Source organism: Dipodomys ordii, unplaced genomic scaffold, assembly GCF_000151885.1.
Source record: "Dipodomys ordii isolate 6190 unplaced genomic scaffold, Dord_2.0 Scaffold58, whole genome shotgun sequence".
Taxonomy (NCBI): domain Eukaryota; kingdom Metazoa; phylum Chordata; class Mammalia; order Rodentia; family Heteromyidae; genus Dipodomys; species Dipodomys ordii.
Genome location: NW_012267274.1, coordinates 7397186 through 7415528, shown reverse-complemented (window position 1 = coordinate 7415528; position 18343 = coordinate 7397186). Strand labels below are relative to the sequence as shown.

The 18343-nt window shown below is 48.9% G+C and overlaps 1 protein-coding gene across 1 annotated transcript in view; it reads left to right on the top strand.

The window, feature by feature from the left end:
- Window positions 1-17319, top strand: part of Tacc2 (transforming, acidic coiled-coil containing protein 2) — a 67357-nt gene extending 50038 nt beyond the window's left edge. The window contains exons 9-15 of the mRNA XM_013021964.1: window positions 5262-5405; window positions 6096-6172; window positions 7166-7209; window positions 12518-12678; window positions 12924-13030; window positions 13336-13456; window positions 16777-17319. Of these exons, the coding sequence (XP_012877418.1) occupies window positions 5262-5405; window positions 6096-6172; window positions 7166-7209; window positions 12518-12678; window positions 12924-13030; window positions 13336-13456; window positions 16777-16842 (720 nt within the window). The 3' untranslated portion in view covers window positions 16843-17319. The remainder of the gene's footprint in view (window positions 1-5261; window positions 5406-6095; window positions 6173-7165; window positions 7210-12517; window positions 12679-12923; window positions 13031-13335; window positions 13457-16776) is intronic.
- Window positions 17320-18343: the final 1024 nt, after the last annotated feature.

Below are 18343 nucleotides of genomic sequence, written 5' to 3'. Positions count from 1 at the left end.
CAGGTTGAATGAGTTGCTGCTGAGAGCATGCAGATGCTGTGTGCATTTCTCTCAGGAGGCCAGCGAGCCAAGGTCTCTGAATGTGGCCTTGGAATGCTCTTGTGTTCTGTGTCTTTAAGCCTCAGATGAGCCTAGATTTTTCCAGCTGTGAGAAGAGGCTTACCACGGGAAGGACCACACCTGTGGAAAGTAGCCTGGAGCCTGGCACCAGAGTAGGTGTACAATAAAGGAGGGAGCTATGGTTAGCTAGCATTGTGTGTGTCTGCTTCTTATGTGATCAGATGCTCACAGCATCTCCCATAGGGACACAGAGCCACATCTCATTTTGTCTAAGGGCATAGAGCCACCGGGGTACCCAAATGCGACATTGCCCATCATCTCACGTACCAGATCATCTGGAGAAACACTTCTTGGTTTAGTAGCAGATGCTGTTTCACTCAAAGGGGTGCAGTTTCATCTGTGGACTGGTCCAGCAGAAGTCCCTCCCAGCATGAGTCTCCAGACTGAGAACTCTGGGATTCAGGCAGGGACAGGGAAAACAAATACAGTTTGTTGATGTCTTTGATACTGCTGCCATGCCTGTGGCATGGGCTGAATTTCTATGAAAGGGAGATTTTCAGAAAGCCTTAAGCAGTGTGGATTTCCCCTCTGCTAGATGTAGTTCTTGATATTCTTGTGGAATGGCTTAAAGACAGAGGGAATTGCCTGAGGTTCTGCTACTATAAATAGCGTATTCCTGTTCAGGAAACTCAGGGGGCAGAAATGAATGCGTCCTGGTAAGTGGCATAGTAGGTTGTGAAGGAAGTGTTCTGGGGTGCCACGGAAACCCCGTCCCTTTGTCTGAGACCGTGTCAGAGATGGTCTCTGGAAAACAGACAGATCATTGACTTCCCCTTAGTCATTGTTGTTTTTTGTCAGACCTGTGTCTTGATTTTGATTTAGGAAGAAATGCCACATGGATCCACTAAGTGTGGGCTGGAGAAGCAAACCAAGCCACATCCTGATACATTTCAGACACATGCAGAAGGGAATAGCCTGTTAAGGAAGAACAGTCTTGGAGGATAAGAAACATTTGTGTCTACCGTCGCATTGTATTGCTTTTGGAAAAAATATATGATCTGCTGCCTGCGGCCCTTAAACAGTTGCTCTTGCTATCCAGCTAACCCAACAATGGTCCATTAACCTCAAACAAATAGGGCCCCTGTGGTTTTCTTTCTCATATAGCTGTGTGATGGCCCCTTTAATTCAGCTGCACGGCCTTAAGCTGATGCTGAAACAAAAATGAAATCACTCGGAACAAAGAATGGGATGTCCAGCAGCAGGGAATTGGGGAGGGGAATCTGGCTGTTCCTGAGAGCCTCCTTCCACGGATGTTTGTTCTTCGATTGATAGCTGAGCCAGCCTTTAGAAACTGTACGTAGAGGTTCTCTGGTGACTGGTTAGGAACTATTAGAAGTGACGAGTTCGGAGCTGGGCTGTTGGACGTTCTCCCACACACTTATGATGGACCTTGATTCAGTTGTGATCTCTAGGAAGTAAATCCGACCAGATCTCTGAGTTGGTGTAGCAGTCCTGAGTCTTAACCCTAACCCAGGCTGGATGGAACCTGAATAGCCTGTCTTTGGCTTTCCTGTGGGTGTGAGGCGTGGAGATAAAAGTTTAGTCTGTGTGTGTGTGAGACATTGTGTGGTGATCAGGTGACTTAGAAACAAGGTCACACAAATGGGAGCAAGTCCTGGCAGGAAGCACCTTGGCGAGGGGAGAGGCCTTGAATCCTGTGTCTCCATCCCTCCAGGCATCCTGGCTCACCTGGGCAGGTGCCTGTATCTGACAAATCTCTGAACAGGAATTGGGTCAGGATCACCCTCCCACAGTGAGACTCCCCAGCCACCATCTCCTACCAGCATTGGACAGTGAGTCCAAAGGACAGCGACTGGTGTGGAGGCCACTCGAGACGATGACTGAAGGCTAGTTCGTAGGCTTCTGCTTGTTTACCAGCTTTGAGAACATGTAGTCATTTCCGGAGCGTAGGTTTTAGAATGAGGCATCTGTGTGTTGATGCAGTGGTCAGGCCTGGCCGGTTTCTGCTGGTGCCCTGTGCAGAGTGGGCAAAGGTGTGGCCAAGCGCTTCCCGATGCACGCAGTTACTGGCCTTGAGAGCCATCCACTGTCAGACTTGAATGAGATGGCACTGGCGTAAGGCCATTCTCTTACATGGACCGGATCATGTGGCCCAGACACACCCAGGCCCTGCCCGGTGGCCCTAGCTCAGCTGGCCTGGGCCCTCTGGTGACCGTCAGCCCAGGGCAGCCCCTTTGTGCCTCTCCTGACCTCTGAGCTGTACTTTGAATGCCCTGCCGTCAACCTCTCACTGCTCAGGGGCCACATATTCTGCTTGGTGCCAGCCCTGAAGCCCAGCAGTCGGGAACTGGCCACAGGAGAACTCTAAACCCAGCAGGCGACAGGATCCATCCCTGGCCGAAAATCCAGCAAGCCTCCAGACACAGGCTGCAGGCATGAAGGGAGCGTCGGTGGTCTAGAGGCGCTCGTGAGACTCAAGGCGCGGATGAGGTGTCGGGGCTTTGGGAGCTGAGGCTGTGTCACATTTCAGTCTGTGATTGCTTTGGCTTTCTTTGGCCTCTCTGCAGTAACAAGTGGGGGATTGTGTGAGAGAAAGAAAGGTTACTCTAAAAATATCTGATCTTAAAATAACAGCGAGAGACAAACCTCTTAATTGCGGTTGAAAACAACTCTTGGTTGTAAGGAAAAACCAGGCTGTGCACCATGAATTTCATGAACAAGCAGATTGTGGATAAAGGTAGTCGTTCGTGGGCTGGGAATGTGGCTTTGTGGTAATGTGCTTGCCTAGCATTCATGAAGCCCTGGGTTCGATTCCTCAGTACCACATACACAGAAAAAAACAGAAGTGGTGCTATGGCTCAGGTGGTAGAGTGCTAGCCTTGAGCAAATGGAGCTCAGGGACAGTGCCCAGGCAGAGTTCAAGCCCCAGGACTGGCAAAAAAAAAAAAAAAAAAGGAGTCATTCATGTGAGTCCTAAAACCATTTGTCTCCTTGTCGAAGATACCAGGTGACTGTGGTGAAAAGTCACAGTGAACTGTTCTGGAGGGTTCTATGGCTTTGAATTTACTCCCTGTTTTAGTTATTTACTTTTCATTTCTTTCCTTGCTTGACAAAGGACTTTAGGCAGCTTGAAGATTAGTATTTTCTTCATTGGTACTATGTAGCTCCTGTTCAAGGTGACACAAGTTAATCTTCTCATGTGCATCAGAGATGGCTTGTTTGGGGTTGGAGTTGGATCTCATTTGAGATCTGCAGGCCAAAGCTTTCCCAACCTCTGGGTTTTCATCTTTAGAAGGACCAGGCTGACTCTGGCAGCTCCAGTGTTCTTGTTTTTCATTTTGAAATTTTCTGTTCTGATTTTTGAAAGAACACATGTGATCGTGACAGGAACATTTTGTTTTCTTTGTAAGTCCTCTTGGGAGGATGAACCTGCTACCGAATCCATCTAAGCATTGAGACTGAATCTCTAGGTATACTTCTCCAGCTACTTCTTTGAAGTTTCTAGTATCAGTAGAATGATGTACACGGTCTCAAACAGCAGAGATGAGCCTCTGTAAGTGTCCCTTGTGGCTTGTGGCGCTTCTTCTCCTGAATTTGGAAGCTGCTATCTGGTACCTGTCAGGAGTCCTAGGAACAGAGGCCTGTGGAAGACAGGAGGCCAAGAAGATCGAGGGACATGTGACACGTGAGCTAGTAGCTGGGGTGTGGTTGGCCTGCATTGTGTGCTCCTGGCTCTGAGCAAGCGCTCAGCAGGAAGCTGTTATCAGAGCGTATCCAGAGATGCAAGGCCAGGCAGGGACATCAAGGTCCAGGTGACAGGCTCTGCTCCAGGACAAGCTAATCTACTGAGCGCACTTTGCATGTGGACAACTAACAGGCCCTAACTCAGTAACCACCAGTCCTATTCATTACACCTCTGCCTATGTTTTCCAGCCCGTGTCCCTGCCCCGGCCTTTGCCCCAGTCTGTGGTGTGTACACGTGGCTGTTCCTGTCTTTATAGTCATCCCACTCACAGGCCTTCGGGTCCACCCCTTCTCCAGACTGCTGGCCTTCCAGTCTCATCTGTTGCCCTTTATCAGCCCTCAGCCTCCTGACCTCTCTATTGCACTGTGGTGTTCTGTTCACTGCTCAAGTTGCTTTCCTAATCTCTCAAGGAACGAGCAGTTCCACTCTGCCCATTTGGCCACTGTCACCTCAGCCTGAATTGGACTGTCAACTCAGATGGATGTCACGTTGGCAGCCACGAGGTTGGCACTGTGAGGTTAATGAATAGGACTGAGAGTGGTTGGTTGGTTTGGTGTTTCTTTTGCTGTAGAGTTAGGCTGACAAGGTAGAGTTAGGCTGACAAGCCTGGCTGTGCTAGCTGATGAAGCTTCTAATAGCTATTGTAACTGGGCTGCAAGTTTTCAAGCATTTTGTGTGAAAGGAAGGATGGCTGGCCCTTGCTCACCTCTTTGAGGCCTAAGAGGCTCAAACCAATGTCCATCAGGGAAGGGAGGGGACCAAATGACTCGTGGGTCTGATCCACAATTTTCAGTGTAGACATTGACCCAGTTTTCAAGCTCCTCATTGCATAACAGACCTACAGGCAAGGCCAACATCACTCCCAACTCCAGCATAACTCTGACATGCAGAAACTCAGGTTGTTGGAGTCAATAGGGTTGACAGCAATGTGTGCATCACATCTGTCCACAGGGAGCCACCCAGATGTCACCTCTCCCCCTCCCCAAATTGAAATGTATCTAGTCTCAGGAAAATAATCAGATCTGGGGTTATTCAAAACTAAGTAAACCTAGACTTAGATTCAGTATTGGTCACCAGCAAGACTCATATGGACGTGGAGCCCATTAGATAATAACTCCAGTCCTTACACATTGTGCCGAGTGGCTCTCTGACTGATAAATGGCAGTGATAAGCAGGTACCAGACGTACTCAGCTCCCAGGGCTTCTGCATTAGCCCCTTTGTCAGGTACAGAATGACAGATCTCCCTCCACTGCACCTGGCACTGCTCCATTCATTAGTCTTTGCATTTTCTCATACTTCTGGTGTTCTTTGTTTGGAAGCCATGCAGCTGAGAGGATGAATGTGATTCATGACCTGACGAATGCCCTTGCCTTTGTCGTCCCATTAAAGTTAACTGCTGTTTTTGTTTTGTTTTAATGTAAAACCATTCCACAGAGAGAGTCTGCGCACCCAGCCGATGTCTCCATCTCTAAAACCGCCTTGTACTCCCGCATCGGGACCACCGAGGTAGAGAAACCGGCAGGCCTTCTGTTCCCACAGCCTGACTTGGACTCTGCACTGCAGGTTGCCAGAGCAGAGGTACCGTGGCTTGTGGCGTGGGGGGGAGGTGGCTCTGGTGGCTGTGCCACTCCTCAATAACATGTTTACCCACAGAGCTGGTGTCTTTAGAGACAGATTCTGTCTTCTGAATGCCACAGGTGCCAGGTGCCAGTGGCTCACGCCTATAATTCCAGCTATTCAGAAGGCTGAGAACTAAGGATCACAGTTCAAAGCTGGCCCAGGCAGGAAAGTTTATGAGACTCTTATCATCTCCAGTTAACCACCAAAAAGCCAGAACTGGAGCTAAAATGATAAAGCACCAACCTTCAGCAGACATCGAAGAGATAATGCCTAGGCCCTGAGTTCAGTCCCCAGTACTGGTGCAAAAAAAAAAAAAAAAAAATCTGAATGCTGCAGGCAAGCTGTGTGGCAAATGGTGGGGTTTGTTCATGAAAAAAAAAAAAAAAAAAATCTGAATGCTGCAGGCAAGCTGTGTGGCAAATGGTGGGGTTTGTTCATGAGCACCAATGTCTTTGTCCACGTATTGCAACAGGGAGCACTGCTTCCCAGTGACCTTGAGAAGTCTCGCTTCTGGCTTCTTCCTGCTTAGGGAAGTTCTCTGAAGACAATTAGGGTTTGGTGCAAGAAGCTGTGATTCCATATTTATTTGATGTCGACTGGATCTGGTCAGGTCTGAAATTAACCTTCTCTTCTTCTCCTTCATCCTAGGTCATCACCAAGGAGAGAGAGGTCTCAGAGTGGAAAGATAAATATGAAGAAAGCAGGCGGGAAGTGATGGAAATGAGGTGAGTTGTGTCTGCTTGGTGCCCAGAGATGCTGAGCTGTGGTTTGATGACAGCTTTGACTGGGGTGTGACCCTCGGATAGTGTCGTCTATAGGTGGCATCCTCTTTTCTTTATTTATACAAAGCATATTTTTACAAGAGTAATTTCATTTTATCACTATGATTAAAATGGAGTTCACAAATACAATCTCATAAGTATATGAACAGTGGAAAATCTCCCCCACCAGCTTCTACTTCTCAACCCAACTTTTGGGGGTTGAAAATCATAAGTGATTTGTTTTCATTTGTTTGTGTGGCATGGTAGAAGTAGGGTCTCCAGCAAGTAACATACAGCGCACTTAATTGCAGTGGCAAGGGCTGGTTTATGATCAGAATAATAAACTAGGATTCCTAGCTCTGCTGTTTGTGACTGTCTGTGTCCCAGTATCATTCATTCTCAGTAATGCTGGGACCACTGAGAGACAGTCTGTAAGGTCCCTGTGAGGACAAGATGAAAAGAAAGGGCACAGAGACACTCTGAGGCCTATGGTCCCCCCATCTTCCGTGAAGATGTGAAATTCCATCACAGCTTTGTGATTCTGGGATGCGAGGGGGGATCAGTTAATCGTGGGGAACTTGGGAAGAACCCAGTGAACCCCTGTCATGGTTACCTTTCCTGGCTGTGAGGTTACCTGTGCTTGGGGTGGGGTTCTGCCCTCGGGAAGCTGGGGTGAGCTGCTCTGTAGCTGTGAAGCCCCTTTCTGCCTCATTGAAGCCCTTTCCGGCTGGGTGGTGTCAGGGTCTGCATGGCAGGGAGTTGTGCGTTTGGATCAGGCGCTAGGAAAAGGAACCCACTTGGTGTGCAAGGAGAAGACTTAGGGTAGCCCTGCTATGTGAAGCCAGCCTGGTCCTGTTGTGTGTTGGGGTCACACTGTGGAATGCTAGGTCCCAGCACAATGTGAGCTTAAACACTGCCCTGTTCTTGGAGTCTGATCTGCGTCTGCTTCTCCTGCAGGAAAATCGTGGCCGAGTACGAGAAGACGATTGCACAGATGATAGGTAGGTGCCTGCCCAGGCGCAGACCTGCCTGTGGTTTCTGAATGGGGGAGGGGAGCGCTGAGGGTTGGGGGCTCAGAGCCAGCTCCTGGGAATCAGCCCAAAAGAGCGATGCCTGCCAGAAGAGCTTTCCATTGTCCCTGCTCATGAACTCCGACCTCTGTACCCACTGTTTGATTCAGCCAGGGCCTGTCTCCTCTTGAGGAAATACGCTAGGGTTGGGTCCTAGTGTACAGGAATAGAGGAAGCAAGTTCCTAAACCCTAATTTAGTGTAGTCTTAATGAACAGAATCCTTCGCTCAGCTTTTATATATAGGTTTGGAGCCACTGCCTAGAGTCCTCCTTAACACAGCGCCCTGACAGCCAGTGCTGGCAGATTGCTTTGGTCCATAATAAAAGAAAGCCTCTTAGCTGGGTGCTGGTGGCTCACACCTCTAATCCTAACTGTTCAGGAGGCTGAGATCTGAGGATCAAAGTTCAAAGCTAGCCCAGGCAGGAAAGTGAGACTCTTAGCTTCAATTAATCACCAAATAGATGATAGATAAGTAGATAGATAGATAGATAGATAGATAGATAGATAGATAGATAGATAGATAGATAGATAAAAGTCAAGTCAGAAATGGTGCTGCGGCTCAAATGGGACAGTGTAAGCCTTGAATGCAAAAGCTTGGGATAGCACCTAGTTCCCAAATTCAAGCCCCAGGACCACACCAAAAACAAAGCAAAAACAGAAAGGAAGAAAGAAGGAAAGAAGGAAGGAAGGAAAGAGAAGGAAGGAAGGAAGGCAAGCAAGCAAGGAAGCCTCAAGTTACATACAATTGGAGCTTTTTTCTTTTCATTTTTTTTCTGTCTCTTCCTCTCTCTCTTCTTCCCTCTTCCTCTCTCCTTCTCTCTCCCTCTCTCCCCCTCTCCCTCTTCCTGTTTTTCTTCCTCTCCCTCCTTCTGTTTCTTCTCCTTCTCTTCTTCCTTTTCCTTCTTCTGAAATTTACAGAAGATCCAAGCCTGAGATTTTACACTTAGGACCATAGTTCAGAAATGAGGTTATAATTTGGAGGTCATATTTGTTTAGCTGTCTAGCTATCTATGTGTTTGCTTAGGGTCACGATAATCAGTCTTTTTAAAGTTGTTGCCTCTGAGGATTCGTGGGGTTAGCTCTCCACAGGCTGTGAACCAGGCGGATGCATTCGGGCCTGACCCTGTGCTAGCAGACCAGCGCTTTGCTCCCACGTGGGACCCCTTGCCTTCCAGTGTGTCCCTGGGAACACAGTGCCGGCAGTTGAGAACCTTCTGCTCTCAGGAGCGTCCGTTGTGGTGCATGGCCGCTGAGGCCATTTCACCCCCAGTTCTGGAAGCTGCATGAGTCTCCCAGCACATGCCTCCCATCAGAATGAAATTTCTTGATATATGGCTGGGAGGATTGAAGAACACATATGGATGAGATAAAGGTTAAAACTCTTGGAATTAAAAATACCGGTAAAAGCAGTCAGGATGAAGGATTTATGTCTTCCAATACCTAGTATCTGGCACGTCCAGCACAACTTTTGGCCTCCTAAGAATTTGGGGATGTGAGGTCATCGTGTAAAGCTAGTGTAGCTGATCTGGAAGGCTGCCACATCTCAGCATACGGTTCTGGTTTTGACCTTGGAGCTGGCCCTTGGGGAGGGGCGGAGTGGAGGTGGGAGACCCCAAGCTTTTGCTGTCATGCTTGGCTAGGGACATTGATAGGAGCAAACACTCCCTCTTGGGAACTCACAGTGAAAACCTTGGCAGGAGTGGCGTGGCCTTAGGGGAACGCAGGGCTAGCCGGCCCTGTTGATTGTCAGGTGAGACCAGCCAGAACATTTTCTTTCTTTTTTTGCCAGTCGTGGTGCCTGAACTCTGGGCCTGGGCGCTGTCCCTCAGCTCTTCAGCTCCAGACTAACGCTCTACCACTTGAGCCACAGCACCACTTCCAGCTTTTTCTGTTTGTGTGGTGCTGAGGAATCGAACCCAGGGCCTCATGCATACAAGGCAAGCGCTCTACCACTGAGCCACCTTCCCAGCCCCAGCCAGAACATTTTCAACCCAAGGCCATTTTGAGAGTGTGTGTGTAATGTGTTACCCACTTGGCCCTCCGCAGATTGCTATCAGTCTCCCTCTTGCCTGGTGCTGGCCACATAATCCTCCCCCCCCCTCCCCCCGTCAATACCTGCTCCTCATTTGCCATCCCCTTTTCCAGAACTTTCCTTATCAGGAAAGTAGTATATGTCTGCACTTGTCCCTGCCCCTGCCACAGTCCACTAGACATGTCAAGGTCCCTGTGTCCTTGATGTGAGGTATGACTGGAGCTGTCTGCTGTGGGCGTAAGTGCCTTCTTTTGGGGGAAGGTGTGAGGCTCTCCATATATGGAAACACGCCCGTGAACCTCATCTGGATTCCACATTTATCTAATCATGTGCACTCCCTTACCCAGCATCACTTGGGTTGCAGGAAACTCCAGCCTGAGCTCGGCAGCCCAGGAGCGGAGTGAATGTAAACGCATTTTAAAGTTGACTGACCAGCTCACTCCACCCACGCTAGCTCTTCCTGGCTCCGTGGCTCCCACACGTCTTTTACAGATGTTTCAGCCCCAGGGTCACTGTCCCGTCTCTACTAACGCTCAAATAGTGGCTGTTCAGAATGTAACCCACCAAGAGAGCTCAATGCTTTCTGCCTTCCAGGTTGTTGCAATTGATTTTTCTTTTCTGCTTTCCTAACAACTGCCCTGATGATCTGTTTTGCTTCCATTTTTGTTGTTGTTGTTGTGGTTGTCGTTTTTTTTTTGCTTTTGCCCTACGCTTGCAAAACAAGCAGGCAAGCCTGGTAAGTAGACGCTCTCCCCCTCATTTGACCCCTGTCCATTGCCACCTGTGCTTGTGTTTTCTTTTGCTATTTCTTAGTTATTTTTTTTTCTTTTTCTTTTGTGCTTTTGCTTCATTCCCTACCTGATTTCACAGTGTGTTGCCTGAAAAGCAGTGGTGCGGTCGGCGGCATTGTTCTGTTGTTGAGTCTTCTGTGTCTTTGGATTAAGTCTGATTTCCTGATTTTAAGAATCTAACTGCATTGGTCATGTAACAAAAGATTTATGCAGCCGTCTCATTACCTCAGTCTCCTGAACAATTCTATTTTTAAAAGTCCGGAAAGGAAACCTGAGGCAGGAGACTTCTTAGATCCAGGAAATCAGATGGGCTTGGTTTGATAAATGACTCTTTTAGCCTGCCCAGTGAAATGCGTATGTGGCCCTGAATCTGCCCAGAACGTACATTGAACAGCATGATGGGAACTGAGGAAATAGCTAAAATGTCAGAGAATACAGACATGCATTTGGTTGCTAGTGGGACATGAAAATGCCCTGGTGAGGGGAGGATGTGTAGCATGTAGGTCATTGGTGATTCTGTTCCGTTCCCTGTGTTAAAATGCTCACCATTTGACAAGCCATTGTCCCTCAGATTTTGCCATTCAAGTCTCTGCCACTCAGATTTGGAGGTGAAATGGGGGTGATAGTTTCAGGGCTCTTTGTAAGTGAGACAGTGTCTCACCAATACCCAATGTTTCCTGAGATAGATCAATGTCACCTCCTATTTTGGGGAGTGGGAAGAGGCTGAGACCCACAGAGCTCAAAAACCTTGCTCAAGATCACATAGTTGGGAAGTTCAGAATCAGGATTTGAACCCCGGCTGTCAGACACAGGCGTTTGATCACTGTCCTGTGGCTCTGGGCTTCTAGGAACAAGAGTGCTAAGGCCTCCAGAATCACAGAAGCAGAGAAAGAGGGATGGGGGATGTTTGGGGAGAATTCTGGTTCCCCGGGCAGGGCCCCCATCCTGCAGCACAGGGCTGGTTCCCCGCTCACCCAGTCCCCCCCCTCCGAGTCAGAAGAGGGGGAACTCAATCTTGGTGCCCACTGACCAATTCCAATGGATCCTCACTAGTGAGAACCACCTCAAGTGGGAAATGAAGCTATGTGACCTCATACAGCAAGAATACATCTAACTCAGGACATGGCAAGATGTCTATCCATCAGAAACCTTCTTAGCCCAAAGTAAAATCCCTCTATGATTATTACAGGAGAATTATGGGCTCGGGAGCAGAGAGGAAGCCTTTCCCATAGCTCCCAGGAGCTGACGGGATCAGAGTTTGGCAGGACTGGCCTGAGCCCTGGGAAGCTATGGGACCTCTGGTGACCCAGGGTAGAAGCCATCCAGGAAACTGAGGCCATCAGGGCTGGAAAAGAGGACAGAGGGTGAAGGAGTCTTGACTTCATTCCCAGTGCAGAGGAGGCTGTAGGAGGAGCTCTGTGCAGAACCGGTGGCCTAGTTCACACTTCAGGACACGTGGTCTGCTCTTGAGTGCTAGTTGCTAGTGCTGGGCATTGAGTGAGAGAGTCAGCTCAGTACTCAACATAGAGGAGGGCCCAGGAAGGCTGGTGCTGCCCTTGCAGCCAGTGTTGGCAATGCCAGTTGTGATTCCGTAGAAGCCAGCTCTCAGATCCAGTTCTGAGCCACAGACAACTTATTCCCCACCCCTTCCAGCCCTCCAGAGCCTGTCCTGCACCACAGACATGGTTTCCTAGACATGTGGGATAGGAGACTGACTTGGGATAGCAGAGGACCAGAGGTGGGCCAGAGAGCAGCATTCTAAACTGGGCCAGTTCAATTCCGGGCATCATGGAGAGACACTTTTGTAGAATTATCTTCGTTTTGCCTGGACTCACACGCTTTCTGCAGCCAAGAAGATGTCAGGGTTGTCATGAGACAGAACTTCAGGGCAGAATGGGTTTTGTGGGCTTGTGTTTCTGGGATGATTGAGAGATAAAGAAACCTTTTTCTTCCCCCTGTGAACTTTTCTGTCTGTTTGGACAATACTTAGCAAGACCCACCTCTGGAACCCGTGCTATAACATGCTTATTATCTTGCCTTCCCCAAAAGGGAGTGGAGGCATTCCATCCTCCCCCCCCCCCCCCCCGTCTTCCGCCACTCCCCACCCCCGGATTTCTTTGGTGTAGGGGAAATAGAATTATCTGGGGTCTCCAGTGTAGAATTGCAAGGGCCTGCATTAATCAGGTTAATTCCTGTGCTGTGTGATACTGTGCAGGCTCTGGTCTAGGATGCAGAGGCTGTGGGTTCCTTACCTTTAGAGGCCATCTGGTAAGGCCCTGGAAAGTAGATTTGTTCCAAGGATTTGTAATGTACCTATTACATAGGCTGAATCATAGCTGAGGTCTCTGCTGGCCCCTAGAGACCCAGCTTGGACTCCACAGGCTCCATTGTCTGGCTTCTTGTCTCTCCTGCCAGAGGATGAACAGAGAGAGAAGTCTGTGTCCCACCAAACAGTGCAGCAGCTGGTCCTGGAGAAGGAGCAAGCCCTGGCTGACCTCAACTCCGTGGAGAAGTCTCTGGCTGACCTCTTCAGGAGATACGAGAAGATGAAGGAGGTCCTGGAAGGCTTCCGCAAGGTGTGCCCTCGTTCCCAGGCAGAGGAGGAGGCTGGGCATGCGCAGTGCACAGGCAGGAAGGGGCTGGGAGGGTCGGTAGGCACCTGAGGGCAGGAGGCCCCGCAGGTCCACTTGGAGTCGACTAAGGAGGCGGCTTTTCCAAGGCTGGGGAGTCAGTCAGTCAGACTTAGCTGTCTGGGTTTACAGCATCAGAGAGTCTGTAGGTTTCTTCTCATGACCATAACCCTTGCCCCTTGCCATGTCAGAATGAAGAAGTGCTGAAGAAATGTGCACAGGAGTACCTGTCCCGCGTGAAGAAAGAGGAGCAGAGGTACCAGGCCCTGAAGGTGCACGCGGAGGAGAAGCTGGACAGGTAACCCAGGCCCTGCCCAGCTGGGAGTCTGCATCCGACTTTGGTTTGGGGGAAGGGTGGCTGAGCCACACACGTCTTTCAGCGTGACTTGTGCTGGGGACACAGTCTGAGTATCTGTTGTGGTAGTGAAGGAGTTGTGTAGTAATGACCAGGATTTCCAAAGAGTGGTGGTTTGGGGTTGGAGTACCCTTCTCCACTCAGGCTTGAGTGGGTAAGGCTGGGTCTAGGCCCCTTTCTCTGCCTAGTGTTGGGAGGAGGGAGACATGGGATGGCCGCCCACAGTGACAGAACTCCTGTTCTCTCAGGGCCAACGCTGAGATTGCCCAGGTACGAGGCAAGGCCCAGCAGGAGCAAGCCGCCTACCAGGCCAGCCTGCGGAAGGAGCAGCTGCGAGTCGATGCTCTGGAAAGAACACTGGAGCAGAAGGTAACAGGATGAGAGTGGGGTCTGCAGGTGGTGGGGGCTGGCCCCCTGCCCTGAGGCCTGTCCATCAGAAAACGAAGGCAGGACTCGTGGGCAGAGCCACAACCATGGCAGCATTTCAGTCAAGTTCATGCATCACACACTTGTGGCTCCCGGAAGATCCAGTTTAATGCCAGCCCTATTACGGGCTTCCTTTCTGCCTTTCTTGCAACTATAGCCTATGTGAGGATTTCTTCCTGCTTCTTGTTCCTTTTCAACATTCATTTATTTGTCAACTATTTGTTGAGCGTTTGTGATGTGCCGGGCATTGTACGTGAACCCTTGCACCCAACCCTGGCAGAGCAGAGGTGCCCGGTAACACAGTCAGTGGGCAGTGTCAGAGCCAGAAGGGTCCGGACGGCCTCTGGTCCCATGGACAGAGCCTCAGGCCACTCAGCTTGTCCCTAGGTTTTTCTGATATCCACTCTAGAGCCGGCCCACCGTGAACACCATCTCCCTGTGTCCCATGAGGAGATCTGTCACCCCAGCAGGTCCCTTCGAGCCTTGCTCTCGTAAATCTGAGGCTGTGTGAGCAGGAGGCAGGTCCTTCCTTGGGCGGGTTTCTTGAAGGCGAGAGGTTTCCAGCCATGGATTCCCCTGGGAACATCAGAGACCCTGGTAGCCGGAGGCACTGGCATTTCTTGTGCCCTTCCTGCAGTCGTATGGGGGAGGGCGTCCCTTATGGGCAGATGGGCATTTAGGAGTCCAGCCTATGGCCTCTGCCGTCCCAGACTAACAGGAATTTTAGTATGATCCAGAGGGGCATCTGGGCCAACCAGCAATAACCTGGTGAGGACTAACTGTGACTAACTGAGGTGGCATCTGACAAAAAGCCCAGGGAGTTAAGAAGTGGGGTTCTTGGTCCTTCACCTCAGTTTCCTTTAGATAAGTGAATTTCCCCAAGGTGTAAGTGTGACTCTAACCCAGGCCCACTCACTGGTGCTGGTTCTCCAAGCTCTTCCTGATTCTTCAGAATCCGGGCAGCTGGGCACAATGCAGTTACTGCCCTCCTGCCTTTTCCTTTTCCTCTTAGGATGCAAATGACAAATTGGCAGCCGCCAAGGAGTTTAGTATTCAGATTGCATCTGAAAAAGAACAGGTTGAGGGGCTGGGAATATGGCTTAGCGGTAGAGTGCTTGCCACGCATGCATGAAGCCCTGGGTTCAGTTCCTCAGTACCACATCCACAGAAAAAGCCCGAAGTGGTGCTGTGGCTAGAGCACTAGCCTTGAGCACAGAGAGGCTCAAGGTCAGTGCCCACGCCCTGAGTTCAAGCTCCAGGACTGGCTACAAATAAATAAAAATACAAAAGAACAAGCCTACTGGGCGTGGTGGTGCACACCTGTAACTGCAGAACTCTGGAAGCTAAGACAGGACAGTCAAAAGGTAGAAACTAGTCTGGACTACATAGAGAGGAAGCAGGGTAGAGGAATGGAAAGGAGAAAGGAGGGAAGGAAGGAGAAAAGGAAGAGAAGGAAAAGGGAGGGAGGGAAGCAAGGAAGGAACAAACAAATGAAGGAAGGAAGGGGGAAGGAAGGGAATGTAGATTATGTCGAATATTCCAGTTATGTTTATCCATATATGTTTTCTCAGCTCTAACCACAGAGACAAGCAATGCAGTCAGAGCAGGGAATGCAAGCAGTTCTTCACTCACTGATAATTACTGAGTGCCATTGCAGTGTTAAGGTTTAGTTAGTGCACATAATTTATTACGTGTTGATAATCAGTGACTCCTAAAAAATGGAAAGTTCCCTTAAAGACCATCCTGGGGCTGGGAAGGTGGCTCAGTGGTAGAGCGCTTGCCTTGCATGCATGAGGCTCTGGGTTCTATTCCTCAGCACCACATAAGCAAAAAGAAAAAAGCTGGAGGTAGCGCTGTGGCTCAAGTGCTATGTTTTCTGGCCATACTGAAACACAAAGAAGAAAGGAGCCTGGCCTGCACAGTTTGACAACAGGAAAGATAAAAATATGCCTACAAATACCATTTTATTTTAAACTCGATCTCCAGAGCAATGAGTTAATCACGGTGCTTCTTCTCTAGAGGACCCTAATGACATAGAAGGGACCTCATCAGGGATAGAATTCCCCAGAGCAATTCTGTGTGCATGCATGAGACACTTCACTCCACTGAGCTTTATAAAGACGTTTCACGGTGTCTGCCTGTGACTCCGAAGAGTGACTCTGTAGAGTACAAGGCTGTGGGTGTTGGTTAGAGCTTGGAAAATCTCCAGGGGTCTATTTGCAGTGGCTTTCAGATACCTCTCATCCAGGAGTTGCACCTCACTTTTAATATGTTGATAGTAAAGGTGCATAGAGCCTGGCCAACTTGAATTTCTACTCCAGACGGGCCACATTTGACCGGCTGTATGAACTTAAGTGAAACACCTAATGTCTCTGAGTCTCAGTTTCCTCACTAAAAGTGATGAGGATAGTATTCACTTCCTTTCTTTCTCTTTTCTTCATCAGTACTGGGGTTTGCAAGGCAAGTGCTCTACCACTGAGCTACCTTCCCAGCCCGAGTACTGGGGTTTGAACTCAGGCCTTGCCTTACTCAGTGTGCTTGCTCAGTTGATGCTCTAACCCTTGAGCCAATTCTCCATCCTCTAGATCCTCTAGATCTAGAGATCCTTTAGATCCTCTAGATCTAGAGATCCTCTAGATCCCAGCCTCCTGAGTAGTTGGGATTGCATGTGGGAGCCACTGGTACCTGGCTAATGGTAACTTCTTTTGGTCAGGCACTGGTGGCTCATACCTGTTGTACTAGGAGGCTGAGATCTGAGGATCAAGATTCAAAGCCAGAGTAGGCAGGAAAGTTTGGGAGTCTTATCTCCAAGTAATCTGCAAAAAGCCCACAGTGTAGTTTTGCCTCAAGCAGCAGTGCTCGAGCCTTGAGCAGAAGAGCTGCAGGACAGCACCCAGGTGCTGGGTGCTGCTATGTCTTCATGCTGATGAGTGGCTGATGTTTAAACTATTCCAGTAAGATGAGAAATCACCAGTGACAGCCAGCAGGAAGGGCAGTGGCAGCAATAGCAACTTTTCACTATGTCTCAGCTGTGACCACCTACATTTTAAGTAAAGATGAGGAAACTGAGGCTCAAAGAGATTCTGTAACCTAGCCAAGGTTTGGCTCCCAGTCATTTCTGTTGTTTGCTTTAGATGACTTTTGGGGTTGGGAGGGAGAGGACCCAGAAACTGACCAGAGCCCATCCCTATAAAGCCCCTCAGGACCCTTCTGATTGGTCTGATTTCAAGCAGCAGGAACATCTTCCTTGTCTTCATTTTCAGAATAAAGAGATAGAAGAACTCACCAAGATTTGTGATGAACTGATTGCCAAAATGGGGAAAAGCTAACTTTGAACCAAATGCTTGGACTTGAGCGTTGCGTGCAATATGACCGTCGGCACACTGCTGCCCCTCCAGGATGAGGACAGGTTCTCTTCTCACCTTTTGTATGCACTACTGTACTTCCTTCCTACGTAGAGTCGATTCGATTGTCTGCAGTACTGAGGAGACTATCAAGATTTCTTGCTATTGGTTTGCATTTTCCTAGTCTAATTCATAGCAAGTTGACCTCAGAGTTCCTGTATCAGGGAGATTGTCTGATTCTCTATTATAAAAGACAAATTGCTGACCTTGGTCTTGCCATTTGTACACGACTTCCCAGGGTGAGCAGCTTTGGATTTACTACGAACATGTACAGCGTGCATAGGGACTCTTGCCTTAAAGAGTGTAAACTTGGCCTGCATTTGCTGATTTGTTTAAAAAAAACAAACGCATGTTTGGAATAAAATCCTCTATTGTAAATAAATTTTTTTCCTTTGGATCTTGGCAAAGAGTGTGGCTGTGAATTATTTTCTGGGAATGGTTGAGTCTTTTCTCGCCTTGGTTCAACAATATCAGATTTGGCCTTTTTCTTTACCTTTCTTATTATTTCCTTTTTATGAGGCTGGATTTGTAAGGCAAAGCTAATGAGAGGTACTGACTCGCTACATAAAGAAGCGGATACATTGGATCAGCTTAGATTTTGTTTTTATAAAACCTCTTTTCTTACAGGGTGCCGGTGGCTCACGCCTGTAATCCTAGCTACGCAGAAGACTGAGATCTGAGGATCACGGTTCAAAACCAGCCTGGGCAGGAAAGTCCATGAAACTCTTACCTCCAATTAATCGCCAGAAATGGTGCTGTGGCTCAAGTGGTAGAGCACTCACCTTGCTCTGAAGAGTTCAGGGACAGCGCCAAGGTCCAGAGTTGAAGCCCCACAACTGACCAAAACAAAACAAAACCTCTTTCTTTAGAAGACAAAATCTATTTCCAGATGTAATGGACTGTCATTCTTCCTGTCCCACCTCTTCATGTGTGAGGACCAATCCTGAAATATTGTCTGTTCCCCTCCAAATGACTAGAAAAGGATGAACAGGTCCCCATAGGAATCTGGAATTTAGTCACTTGGCAATGAGTCTGTTGTCAGACCTCTTCTGGGCTTCCAACTTGCTCAGGAACCCCAGGGAAAAGGGTAGGGGGTGAGGGGAATGTGGAGGTACAAAGGTATCTTTGTGGTTTAGGCATGTTGTGACAAAACATCATAAATTTAGTAGCACAAAACAATTTTTTTTTCTCACAGTTCAGGAGAGCAGTTCATAGTCAGTTATCCCATGGGGCTGGCCCCCTGGTGGCTCTGCGGAGCGCTGCTTCACGCCCCTCCGGGCTTCTGGGGTCACTGCAATCCTACACATCCCTTGGTTTGTAGCCCCAGCACCACGCAACCTCTGCCTCTGCCCTCAAGTGGTCTTTGTATTTGTGTCTCAGATCTCTCCCTCTTTCCCTCTCTCTCTTTCTCCCTCTCTCCCTTTCT